The 13,904-nt window shown below is 42.5% G+C and overlaps 1 protein-coding gene across 3 annotated transcripts in view; it reads left to right on the top strand.

Moving 5' to 3' along the window:
- Positions 1-13,904, top strand: part of ARHGEF28 (Rho guanine nucleotide exchange factor 28) — a 197,102-nt gene that overhangs the window by 105,847 nt on the left and 77,351 nt on the right. For all 3 annotated transcript variants that reach the window (XM_054986796.1, XM_054986794.1, XM_054986793.1), the window contains 3 exons: positions 7,755-7,885; positions 11,143-11,375; positions 13,496-13,694. In XM_054986796.1, coding sequence (XP_054842771.1) covers positions 7,755-7,885; positions 11,143-11,375; positions 13,496-13,694 — 563 coding nt within the window. The remainder of the gene's footprint in view (positions 1-7,754; positions 7,886-11,142; positions 11,376-13,495; positions 13,695-13,904) is intronic.

The following is a 13,904-nucleotide window of genomic DNA, read 5'->3' as shown; positions in this document are numbered from 1 at the left end:
AGAGCGGTCCATACCAGGTCAGCCTGCAGAGAGCCAGGACCTGGACCTCTTTGCTGTAGAAATCCTGCTGCTCCTCATAGGTGTGGAGTCTTCACAGTTTTGAAGATGTGGAGTGGGCTATCAACTAAATGACAGATGTAAAATCCTGCTCCAAGGAACAATCTCTTTACATTACTGAGCCAAAATCAGGTTTACCATACTATTTATTTGGCTTGGCTGCCTCTTGAGTGAGCTCAGGAATAATCTAATTAGTAGGCTGAATTGGTAATATTTGATACTATGGCCTTTCCTGCACAGGGCTATTTCATTGGTTCTGTCCCCATACTGCATCAGTTTCTCTCCAGACTTCTGCACACATGGTCAAAATACTTTGATTCAGTCCCCAAATTGCTTCCCAGGCTTTTTAGCATTCTGCATGGAGAAAGGCTGCAGCTGCCACAGAATTGGTCTTTCCCTGGCTTTTTTGCAGGTTTTCTCCCTGCACACGTACCCCAATGTTTTCCCCCCCAGCAAAGTCAAACTGGGGCTTTTTTGAAGTGCAGAATGCTTTCTTCAGTGTGAGGCTTGGCTCTGGCGCTAACTTTTGCCCTTGCCTTTATCCCTTTGCATCCTAATTGGTTGAACAGCAACCAATTAATTTTTTCCTGATTTTTTTAAAAATAGCAACCTTGCAATGTTGGTGCCATTAAAAAAGACAAAAAAACCCACGTAACTTTCCTCAGCAATCAACTGAGGAAACTTACCAGCCCTCAGCCGATCCACTGAGGAAACTGATGAGTCCTCAGCCATCTACTGAGGAAGCTGACAAGTCCTCAACCTATCTCGACTGACAAGTCCTCAAAGCCTGCAGCAGAATCAGAACATTTTTCTAGTGCAGAAATAAAAAACAGACACCAGTTTGGTTCAACTCCCTCAAAATGCAGAATTAAAGAATTGAAGCAATATGGGGCCAGAACCGATGAATAAGGTGGATCCAATCCTCATGGACTGAATACGCATAAAAACCGATGTTAAATTCACTATGTGGTAGAGTCCTATGAAAGGCTTTTCTGATATTTCCAGTTTCTGACATTTTTTTCTGATAAATTTTGGAAATAACCAAAATTGAGTCAGGAAGCCTTTTACTGTTTTTAAGTAGTCTGATATGCAGTGGCCCTTTAAATTTTCAAAGGGCATTACTTTAAATGGTAAGACTTGACCTTTGAACTCTAGAGGCCTGATGTATCCCACTGAAAGGGCCAGCTTGCAGACCAGCTGGGGGTCAGGGGCCCTTCCTCTCTCTCCCTCCCCACTCTTGCTGCTTTTGTGGAAGACACTATTTGGAGGAAACACAAGTATAGATTCTCTAATAGTATAATTTTTCTCTATATTTTTCTTTTTCTTAAAGTGCACAGTGCTATAGTGTTATTTAAATATGAATAAATACTACAATAAATATGTATACAATATATAAAAGACATAGTATCAGCAAACTTCCAATAAAGAGTAGAAAAAATACTGAAGCAGAACATAATCAGCTCTAGGACTAACATTAGACAACATGGAGCACTGGTGGTACATAGGAGTACATATTTAAAGCAGGAGATAATATGTAAGGCAATATAGTGATGAAGTTTATGGTCCCTAACTCATTAGCAATGCATCTGAGACCCCATTCCTACAATACAGCCCTCCCATTTGAGTAAAAAGCCTTTTTGAATAGTTCGGTTTTGCATTGTTTATGAAAAGCCAGGAGAATGGGGGCTCTCGGGCAGGCCATTCCACAGGATAGGGGCCACCACAGAGAAAGCCTGTGTATGGGCTGTTGCTGACTTCACCCATGTGCAGCCTGGCACCTGCAGGAGACCCTGTTCAGATGAGCGAAGCTGCTGTGGAGGAACATAGGGAGGGAGGAGGTGCCGTAGGTATGCTGGACCAAAGCTGTGAAGAACTTTGTATGTAATAACTAATACCTTGAACTGAGCACGGTAACTGATGGGTAGCCAGTGGAGTGATTGTAGGATGGGAGTGGTGTTCATGCTCCTGCTTGCTCCTGATAACAATCAAGCTGCAGCATTTTGCACTAACTGGAGCCTCCTAGTTAAATTAGATGGGAGACCTATGTATAGAAAATTCCAAGCCTTGATGTCGAGCCTTGATGTTACCATAGCATGGATCCAAGTGGCCAGGTAAGTTGTGTCAAGATAAGAAGCCATCTTCCAGGCTAGAGTGAGGTTGTAGAAAGCATTTTTTGCTGCTGCCTTAACTTGTTCTTCTAGCAATTACGCTAGATCCAGTATAACCTCTAGGCTCTTAACCAAGTCTGTAAGGGTCAGACGAACTCCGTTGAAAGTGGGGAGGAAATGTCCTTCATGATCTCTGCCTTCCCAACAAGCATCACTTCAGTCTTGTCTGGGTTCAATTTCAATTTGTTGTTTTTCAACCATTTCACCATGGCTGTCAGACAGTGATCTAAGATTTCTACTGCATTCTGTGGGGACCTGGATAGCGAGATATAGAGTTGGGTGTCATCTGCATATTGATGACATCCAACTCCATAGCTGCGAATGAGTTCTCCTAAAGGTTTTACGTAGAGGTTGAATAACATGGGAGATAAGGTTGCACCCTGCAGAACCCCGCAAGATACTTCGCATTCGGGAGATAGTTGATCTCCTATGGCAACCCTTTGAGTACGCTCCAAGAGAAACAATTTAAACCAATCCTGGGCACATCCTTTGATGCCCACTTCTGTTTCTAAATGCCTCAACAGGATGGCATGGTCTACTGTGTCAAAGGCTGCAGACAGATCCAGGAGATGCAATGAGGAGGCATGGCCTTTGTCTATATTCAGAGGAGATCATCCACTAATGCTATTAGTGCTGTTTCTGTTCCATGCCCTGGTCTGAAACCTGACTGGAAAGGGTCCAGAGCACTAGAGTTATCCAAGAATGTCTGGAGTAGGTCAGCTACTGCTCTCTCAGTCACTTTGCCCAGAAAGGGCAGATTAGAGACTGGGCAATAGTTGGCCACATCATTTTTGTCTAGGGATGGTTTTTTAAGTAGCGGATGGATAACCATCTGTTTGAGCTGTCGGGGAAAGCTGCCCTGAGTTAGTGATTGATTTACAATACACCTCAGTGGTTCACTTATGTGGTCCTTGTTTGATGTTAACTGCCAGGATGGGCAAGGATCGAGCACACAAGTAGTGGCTTTCATAGACATCAAGATCCTGTTAAGATCTGACTGTCATTGTGATTGGTTCAAAGCAGTCCAAATGTAAGCTGGATGGTGTATTAAGCATTTCTTCTATCTTGTTTGCATTGCAGCTGGCATCTAGATCAGAGTGTATTCGTGCTATTTTATCAGTGAAAAACTTAGCAAATGCCTCGCCGCTAATTGTCTGTTCTTGGGACTGTAAAGATTCAGATTTAGGGGTTAGCAGGCATCTGGATATCTTAAACAATTGGGGTGGTTGTGAACTAGCCAACGCAAGAGTTGCCAAAAATTAATGTTTCTTTGCCGCTTTCATTTCCGCTTCATAAGTCCTCCAGTGGGTTCTGTAGCACGTTCTGTCAGCTTCTGCATGAGTTTTTTGCCCGTGCCTTTGTAGATGTCTTCCAACCCTCTTTAAGTCAGCCAGCTCTGTGGTAAACCATGGGGCTGGCGTCTGTCCCAAGGGCTGGAGCGGACGATAAGGAGTAATGTTGTCAATAGTTTCAAGGAGCTTTGCTTTCCACACTCCTACAGTAGCTACCGTGGGGCATGTGTCTGGGATTCTAAAATCCCCCAAGGCATTTTGGAATCTAGAAGGGTCCGTGAGCCTTTGTGGGTGAATCATTTTAACAGGACCCCCAATTTTGTGAGGTGTTGGGGCTATATTAACTTTTGCCTTCAGGAGATGATGGTCTGATCATGGTTCAGGCCGAACCTCCAATGTCGAAACAAGGTTTTCTCTTAAAGGCTCAGTGCAAAATATTAAGTCTAAGGTGTGGCCTCTTTCATGTGTAGGGCCTATCACAATTTGCAAAAGGCCCAGGGTTGCCAGGGAAGCTATAAATTCCTGAGCCGGGCCTGACTTTGAACACTCAGCGTGGATGTTGAAGTCTCCCAGAACAATAAGTCTAGGTGTCTCTAACACCATGTGTGCTAGCAGCTTTGCCAACTCAGAAAGAGTGCTTATGGGGGAGCTAGGTGGTCTGTACACAAGAAGGATACCCAATCTATCTTTAATTCCCAGAGACAGGTACATGCAGTCACTATCCATTCAGTATAGCTTGTCCTGGAGATCTATGGAAGTTGAAGGACTCATGGAGAATAATAGCAACCCCTCCTCCTTGGCTACTATAGTGAGGTTGGTGTAGGACCACATAGCCAGGGGAGTTAGTTGGGACAGACACACCTTGTCCACACAAGCGTGGTAGAGCTAGGGCTGGTAGCCAAATGGCCTACAGCTGCAGTTCAAAGGAATGTCTTGCAGGCATCCATCCAGCCCTCAGAAAGATCTCCTCATGAGCAAGCATCCATCTGTCCCTTCAGCAACGTCTCCTCATAAGCAAGCAAGCCTCTCTTCCCAGTGCCCCAGTGAAATAGCCTTATATTTTGTATTGTATTTATTGTCATGACAGGAAGGCTTTATATATTGTATACATATTTATTGTAAATAACACTACAGCACTGTGCACTAAGAAAAAATATATAGAGAAAAATTATAATATTATTAGAGAATCTATAGTTGTGTTTCCTCTGAATAGGTTTTTCCTGTACTTGTAGTGGTTACAGTTCCAGAGGAGCCCTTGTCTTGATGCTTTTGTGGAAGAGGCAGTGGTAAAATTATTGTTTAATATAGGAAAGTTGGGAAGGGCAACATTGGGAATATTGTTCTGATTTCTGGAACAATAACATTGCTCACAATATTTAGCAAAAATGATACCACCCTTTCTGACTTTCTGATTCAAAATTAAAATGATAATTTTGCAAGTGCATACATCTAGTGGCATGCTGTTATGTATTTTCCCTATCCCTTCTTTATCTGTAAAATTATTTCAACTGTGTTCCCCTCAATCTCTGTTCTAAAACAAACGAACAACAGAGACAATAGTTGCTACCAAGGGTTTTTTTTGTCACAACTTGGTTTAGTTATCCGACTTTTAGTGTATGATGTAAAAACCTGGATTAATGCACAAAAACTTGGCCAGAGTCTCAGAGCAGATCCTAGGAGCAACCTTTATCCAAGAGTTTTTCTTGCAGAGACAAGGAAAAACAGGAAGCCGGGATTTTATATGCTGGTCTTGGCCAATGGTAATCAGCATATATAGCTCCCTTGGCAGTAGTCTAGTTCAGAGGAAATGCTGATTAAATCCCTCAGTGTTTAAGCCTGTTTGTTATGATCCAGTTGGCAAATTTTAGAGTATCAACAGTATTATAGTATCATTACTAGATGAATGTATCAGTGAGTTATTCTATGAATACATGCCACTGGTATTGTCACTAATTTTCGTTCAGGTGGATCCCATCTGTGCACAGAAACAGCTTCCCTGCACCACTCCCAGTACACCTAAAACGTTGCTTGTGAGGGACACCTAGGATAAGGGGGGAGTTGGAGGGCTGCTACAGGGGGGGATGTTATAATAATCACCCTCTGCTTGTACATGGGGAGCTTTTCTGTGGGAGCCAACCTGCCACTTCCTTGAGCAGCAAAAAGCTGAAACATTACCCTTGTGATGTCATCATTTAGAAATTTGCAAGCAGAGCATACTGGAAGCAAATGAACCCTTACAGTGGGCTGCAAATCCATTACCTATGCATCAGATTTGACATGAATGTCCTCTGTGGGTTCCCATAAGGCTATTGCACAAGTTTAACAAATTTTGGCTACATTTTCAGCACTCTAAATTCAGACTATCCACTGACACATTTTCTCTCTCACACCCATATCTTGTGCAGCACTAGTTTGTGTCCACACAGGTAAATTACCCATTCAGAAAAAAAATCCACAGCTATTAAAGGAACATTAAGGTTCTTTAGTCAATTCCAAATCCTATCAGGTGACAGAAAATTTGGGCAATCCCATAGTGATGCAGCCATTCACAGTAATCAGCTCAAGTTGACAAAATATCACCACCAGCTCTTTATTCACTTTTCCTGAGCCAAGGGTCTTTTGTAATCAACACATGACTATTGTGACAGTTATTAATGGGGCTAGACACCATCCTACAGGATTTCTCTTGTCACAGTTTCCCACACACACCATCCTGCCAGTGGATTTTTTTAAAAAGTTCAAGGAGATAAAATTGTGGCTGGATATAAACCCACCAAAGCCAATAACGGAGATAATGGTAGACTGACAGGAACAAATGGCTTCCTTTTTTAAAAATGAGCAACAATCAAGTTTATTCAGAAAGAAACACACAACTCACCTTTGGAATGCCCTTTCCTCTTGAGTTTTCCTTTAAATGCCAGGCTAAGACACTCCTTTTTACCCATCCTTTAAAACCTGTCTTTCAGCTTTTTATGGTTTTATCTCTTTTAGCTTTTTATGATCTTCTGGGTTAAGGACTGCAATTTATCTATATTTTTTTAGGCTGTTTTGTGTGTGTGTGTGTTAAAGTGTTTTGCATCCTGGCTTGTTTTTAATGGCCTATTTTCATGGTTCAGCTTGTTTTTTACTGACTTTTGTTTTTACTGGCTTGGTTTAATGGTTTTGTTTTATTGTTTTAATCGTAATCCACCTCAAGCAGGTCTCTGGAGAGGTGCCATATAAATGAATAATAAATAAATTGAAGTAAATACCATGTAGGAGATGCAAGTGCTGGATTTTAAACAGTACATGCCCAAGGTTAAAGCCAACTCTCTGGCAGGTTTATGAGATATAAATACAGCGTTCTGCTGCAACTCAGTTTCACCAGACTTGGCAATCCCAGCTATTTTAAAACACTCAGTTACCAGACAGGAGAACTTAACTCAAAGCTCTTATATTTCTACATATTTCAAAGAGCACACTTGTGCCAGAACAAACTTTTCTCACTCCCCACTGTCCAGCCTCTAACTCTCGAAACCTGACTTCTGTACAACTGTCTTCCAGTACACAGCTCTTATTGGCTGGTTCTGAACCAGAAGTGGACAGTCATTGGCTTCTATGTTGCTGGGGTAAATTTCTGTGCTCTTCTTGTCACATATATGACGCTTCAATGTACTAAACATATCTATATTGGATATTGATATCATAATTATAGTGGTTAAAATGTTAAACTATTACAACAGTTTTTGTAATATTTGGACCATTAACTCTATTGCACAGTTGCATAAAGATATTCAGGTTGTGCTTTGAACAGTATATGAACGTTTTCTTGTAATGCTATCATGTGCAGTGTTACAATTTGAAGTTTTGTATGTAGTTTGATATTCTTTTTGCCCTGTCTACTTAGTTATCTGGTCATTTCAATTCATAGTCCATCAGGCTTATTTGGTAGATAACTTAAAGAGCTTTGCCTACAAAACGAATAATCTCCCTGATGGACTGCTCTACTGTGACAAAACAAAATAGGGGTTAAGGTGCAGGTGAATGCTTATACCCTTGTATAAATCAGATACTGAATTGATGTGTCCCTCTTTTCCCAAGAATGAGTTCATTTACACAGATGGAAAGTATGCACATAAAAGGAATCTCATTCCAATTTTTGACTCACTTAAATGTAAAGTGTTGCCAATTTCATTACGAGAATGAATAAAAGAATAACAGTGCAAGAAATATTTTCCTGTAATGTGTTCTATTCCAGATCAGCAACACTCCCCATTTAATGCTTTTAAGAAATGCTCGAGTCCCTCCACCTTCTTTGCTGCAGCCAGGCTTTCTGCTATGTTGAACGGAAGTGATGAAGTATATGCAAACCGCATGGTAGTAGATCAGGTAAGATTCTCAAACGTTTATTTATATACTGAGGTTGGTGTGTTGCTGTCTTCTGTTGAAGTTTGTAACAACTTCCTTAGGCTAGTGATAGAATGCCACAGTTGTCTTATGTTTGTTTATAGTAGTGATGTGAATTATTTTATTAACAAGAAGTCCCATCTTATTATTTTTGTTGTTATAACAAATTAATAAGGAAACTAACATTAATATTAACATTAGTTAGAAAGAACTTCCGTGTCTGCCTTTTTGCTTCTGAGCACAAGTCGGGGTGCTAGTCAGTGCCTTAGAAGCCCTAAATGGCCTGGGACCCAGGATACTTTAAAGGCTGCCTTCCCTCACATGTTCCTGCCTGGCAAAGATCTTCTGGACAGGACCTTCTCTATGTGCATCCACCTGTGGAAGAAAAATGAGTAGCCATAGAGGACTGGTGGTACCCCACTTGTGAAACTCTCTCTGAATGCAGGTTCCCCTGCTACCTAGGGCAGTGGTCCCCAACCTTTTTGGCACCAGGGACTGGTGTCGTGGACTGGGGAGCGGGGGGGGGGGATGGTTTCGGATTGATACTATTGTGCACTTGATTTCTATTATTACATTATAATATATAATGAAATAATTATACAACTCACCACAATACAGAATCAGTGTGAGCCCTGAGTTTGTTTTCCTGAAACTAGACAGTCCCATCTGGGGGTAATAGGCGACTACCTACCTCGCCTGCTCTCTGGAGCCGGCTCTGTGCTTGCCCACCACTCACCTCCTGTGCAGCCCGGTTGCTAACAGGCCACGGACTGGGACCAGTCCATGGACTGGGGGTTGGGGACCCCTGACCTAGGGGACCTGACCTCAGGTGCTCCTCTCCCTATTCACCCAGGCCTTCTCACTGATGGGATCTTAGAATTTTTAAAATTTTAAAAAATTGTATTGTGAATTTTTAATGTGTTATGATTGTGCACTGTTTCATGAATCCACAATATCTTAGAGTGCAGGTTATATAGATATATATATATAAAAGATGAATAATAAATAATGCATATAGATCCCCTCCCCCCAGTATCTAGTGAATAAATGATGGCATAATCTCTTTTGTTGTGTCCAAAAGGCATGGACCTTGTCCATTCTTCTGTTCTCCTCCTTTTGCTCCATTTTTTCTTTGGAACTACCTGTCTGCCTGTTTCTTTCCTCTTCTTCCATTTCCTAAGCTGATTTGGGCTAGTCCAGACAATACAGGCATCACAGAAACATATCTATTTTCATATGCCATATTTGTTCATTTATAAGACTCTCCATATGTGTTTGGTATGCTGAGTTGTTAGTTTTCCACATCAGCAACGTATCTCAATCATTTTGTGATGGTTTCCCATGATCTCTTTGGCATGTGACATGCTGTACATTTACATTATATTTCTGTAGAAGGAGGCTTTCAGTATCAGCTGGCCACAGAGTTCTGATTCCAAATGCCTGAAAGAATGGAAACTGTCGTGCCGTCTGTTTCTGTGGTTCTCCTCTCAAAGTACTGGCTTTTAACATTTCCTTTAGCAAGTGGTGACTTACGGGATAAGAAACTCTGGAGCACAAGTGAAAGGGTTTTTTTAAAGAATCTTAAGCAATGCAGATTAACATATGCAGTGATCAACACTCATTGCAAGTACTCTTGCAAGACATCACATCACCAGTCAGTGATCTGATAAGTATATTGTTTAACCAGGTTATGCACACACACATTGTTTAGACCAGATTATGATGCAAGACTTCTAGCAATGCATGTATTGCATTTGCTCAGGGAGTAGGAAAGTGAGAGTCTTTAAAAATTCCTATTCATTCTATGTGTATGTTGATGCAAAGGTTTGGTCCTTTTGTCACTGCATGTTATCTTGGTTCTGCTTGATGTGGATTCACTGTATTTGGTTCTGCTTCTGTGGGCTTCAGCTGCTGTAACAGTGTCATGGGATCTGGCTGTTTCATGCTTCCAGGGCTCCTACACTGAGCTGTGTTTGTACCGTTCTTTTTTTAATCTGTACTTACGTTGAATTTTGGAGAATTAATCGTTTCCCCCCCGAATTCTTTTAAAATCAATCCAAGGAGCACATAAGAAACGAAGTATTTTGCATGATGGAGCTCAACACCCACACTGGGGCTGGCTTCACCTCATCTCACCTGAGAGCCAGTTTGGTGTAGTGATTAAGAGCGCGGGACTCTAATCTGGAGAGCCCCACTGCTCCACTTATAGCCAGCTGGGTGACCTTGGGCCAGTCACAGTTCTCTGGAACTCTCTCAGCCCCACCCACTGCACAGGGTGTTTTGTTGTGGGGATAACGGTAACATACTTTGTAAACCACTCTGAGTGGGCATTAAGTTGTCCTGAAGGGCGGTATATAAATCAAATATTATTATTATTATCCTGGGTTGCATCCCTGGGCTCCTTTACCAAGTTTTGTCTTGGAAACTTAGTACCTCATGATAAACCTACAAATTGGGTTTGGCTTTATTCATTCTATTTGTTCCATATCTTTTGGAAATAGTACTATGTTTGGCGACACCATTCTCCTGTCCACCCCAGCCCCAGCCCTGCAGCAGCAGGCACTGTCTTCAGGCCCTGCAGTACCGCCTCTGGTAGTATCTCAGCTGTAGGTGCCTCTAGAGCCCCAGGCCACCTTCACTATTAGTCCCACAGCAGCCAGGCAAAATCCTGGGGAACAGCCTGCACCCACCCAGCTGACTCACCCTTCTCCTGCAGTTGCCCAGGCAGCTGCACCTCAGTCAGGTCCACAGGAGATTACCAGCAGCACAAGCTGGGCAGGCAAAGGTCCCAAGCTGCCAAGGGAGCCACTGTAGAGGCCCCAGAAGCAGCAGGTGTGAGCTGGCAGAGAATAGAGCAAATACCTTGTCCTGGGCTGGGATAGAGTGAGTGGGGCCAGGAGACTTCAGAGTCTAACCAGCCCTCCCATCAGATAGACTAGGAGAAGGGCCACTCAGGGAGGCTGGGTGAAGATTGGGAAAACATCCAGGGAGGTGGGGCCAGGGGAATCCTTTAAAGTCAGGTTCCTGTGAAGGCTGAGGAGGAATTGCAGGGAGAGGCAGCAGGAGTGTGCTGTCACTCCTAGGGCAGGAGAAGGAACAAGGTGGTGCAACCCTCTTCCCTGACTATCTAAGGTTGGAGGACACCTGCTTGGGGAGCTAGCAGAATGGCAGAACTTCAGATGGGGGCACCAGTGAGGGAGGAGTCTCACATACTAACTCATATTAATTTCACACTTTAGATTGAAGAAGCTGGTGTCAACTACACTAACATAAGCCAGTCTGCTTCTGAAATATGCACAGACCAGACAGAGTCGAATGAAGAACCAGAAGCACCTGCAAATAGCATGGATAGTAGAAATACATCACCTGTCAGTCCATCTAACTTGAGTACAGCAGGCTCTTGCCTGCCGCTCAAGGCACATGCATTTAGCCACCCAAGAAATCAACGCTATTCCATCATGAAAAAACGAAGGTGTGGAATTTGTTTTGTCCGTTTTGTTATGATCATATCTTCCCCACTTTAACTCAGCTTGCTCAAAAAAGAAAAAAAATGAATGCATCAAAAGAACTCCCCTAAATGAAATACTCATTGGTTTAGTTTATCTGAACCCAAGCTTCTTTTCTGAACTTTGAAGTAGGAAGTGAAAGTAATAGAATGGTACTGCTTCTGAAGTTCACTGTATCAGTCTTCCAAGGATGCTTGCCTGGGTCTTGATCTCTTAAAGGAACATCACCAAAATGAAAAATTTCACATTACGTGGCAAAAACATGATTTCCAAGCCCATGTTTGCCTCGTGACACTAACAGAGGGGCAAAGATTTTGCAGGAAGAATGGGTTAGGTAGGAAGAAGTTTCTTAGCCTTTCTCTTTCTCCCTGCAAATGGCTACCCAGGCCATGTTGATGTTCCCCCCACCTCTGGATGGTTGAGCACTTTGCACAAATCACTTTGACATCCAGCAGAAGACTAACTCAACAATCTTTCATGAAGCCATGTGAACATGAGCAAAAATGTTTGCCTCTTGTAAAGTGATAACTTTCACTTTAAGGAGAGGCACCTGTAGCAGAATTTGTCTCCTCTGTCTTAGTAAGTCCTTTGCCAAGCAAAGTGATGTCCCATGCCATTGGTGCTCCTGAGGATTGCCTCCTTTAAAGCAAAGACTCTGCAGTAGAGATGGGCACGTAACAAAAAACCCCCGAACCACTCGGTTTGTGGTTCATTAATTTCCACGGAACATGGAACACGAACTTAACAAATTCACCCAATTTCCAAACTGGTTTGAGGTTCGGGGTTTGGGGGGGAAGACTCGGATGGGGGGGGGGGGGAGAAAGGAAAAAAGCACCCTTTCCCCAAACACCTCTCCAGTCCCCAGTCAATAAGAAAAACAAGAAAGCAAGAGAAAAGAGGCTTTTCAGCCCCTTTTCCAGCAGCCAGAAGTGCAGGTCAAAGATCCAAGTTCCAGTCCCAACACCACAGCCAGCCACCAAGCCACCAAGCTCTCCTCCCACGGCTTCCCTTATTTATGGAAAAAGCCAAGAGATTGAACAACACAGGAGCACTCTGGTTGGCAGAAAAACCTGCCTAACATGGTTTTGGAAGGAAGAGATTGGTGTTACCATGACTGCTGAAGGCCCATCTCCTCAGTTGCCTTGGAGATTCTAACCCTCCCCCCCCCTTTTCCTGGCTGGATAGGCCAGAGTGGGAGCTCTCTAGTTGGCAGGGACAGCTGCCAATGAAGCCTGAAGGCCTCAGATTGGAGGCAAGCTAAAGACTGCCACCGTTGCCTGGGCGAGGGTGTATTTGGCTCCAAAAGTGTCCAAACCGGCAACGGAATGGTAAGAAAAGTTCATTTAGTTTGGAAAAACGCGGTCCCACAGAACGTGTGGTTCTTTAACTACGAACCAGCCGTTCTGTACAGAATTTTGTTCTGTAATTCGTTTTGTTCCCATCTCTACTGTGCAGTGCTGTATGAATCACACAATCCCCCTCTTCAGTCCTTTGACAACAGGGATCATACAATACCCACTGAAGGCAATCTGAAGTGTGATAGCTAACACGATTCCTCCTCCTTTTTGCAGGGGCTTTGATAGGAGTTTTCTTTGCCAAGAAAGGGGAGGAATCACATGGAATTATCCTGCTTTGCCATGAAAGAGAGCTAGATTGCTACTTCATATTGAGACACATTTTTATCTAGGGAACCAATCTAGGGAAATAGAGAAAACTTTGTGCCTTCTGTAACATTTTCTTGCAAAAATTTAACAAGGTGAAAATTTTGTGCAGCCCTAATTCTGAAACTAGAAATATCTAACTCTGTGTGTATTGGGGTGGGGGAGATGGCTTGGAGGAGATTGCATGGAAGAATCAAAGCATAGGAAAAAATGACCATCTTCAGCCCAACCATCACAATAAATATGGGTTTGGGTTTATGAAAGGTTGCTGACATGATTTATAAATCTTTATTGTAGACATTGGATAAAAGTTTTCCCTTTTTCTATTAAGATCATGTGAATGGTTAATACCTTTAGTTTAATGCTGAGCGACTGATTGATGTAGCTGATGTGACCCACTTGTAATTGGTCATCTGTGTCCTCAGTTCCAGTCTCGATGACTTAGATGTAGAGAATGTTGATGAAAGAAATTCTAACCGAACCCGTCACTGCTACCCTTCGATGCCCTTCAGCTCTTCTGTGGCCTTGGCTAGTAATAAGGATGAATTGGAGCAAAGCACAGATATGGATTTTAACATAAGCAGGGCAGAATCTTTTCCTTTGTCCAACAATCTACAGTCAAAGGTATTTTTTATTACTACTTTTCCCCTACAAAGTTAATTACCAGAATTATTTTTTTAAAACTTTTATTTAAAATTATATGTTTAAGATAGTATAAACATGCAAAAATATGTATCATTCTTCATATTTTGGGTAGATGCAAACCATTGTTTACTACATGGTTGCCTCCTATAAACTCACTACAGGGTTTATTCAACCATAATGGCGGCATTG

Source organism: Eublepharis macularius, chromosome 8, assembly GCF_028583425.1.
Source record: "Eublepharis macularius isolate TG4126 chromosome 8, MPM_Emac_v1.0, whole genome shotgun sequence".
In the NCBI taxonomy this organism is placed as follows: domain Eukaryota; kingdom Metazoa; phylum Chordata; class Lepidosauria; order Squamata; family Eublepharidae; genus Eublepharis; species Eublepharis macularius.
This window is presented reverse-complemented; position numbering and strand designations above follow the sequence as displayed.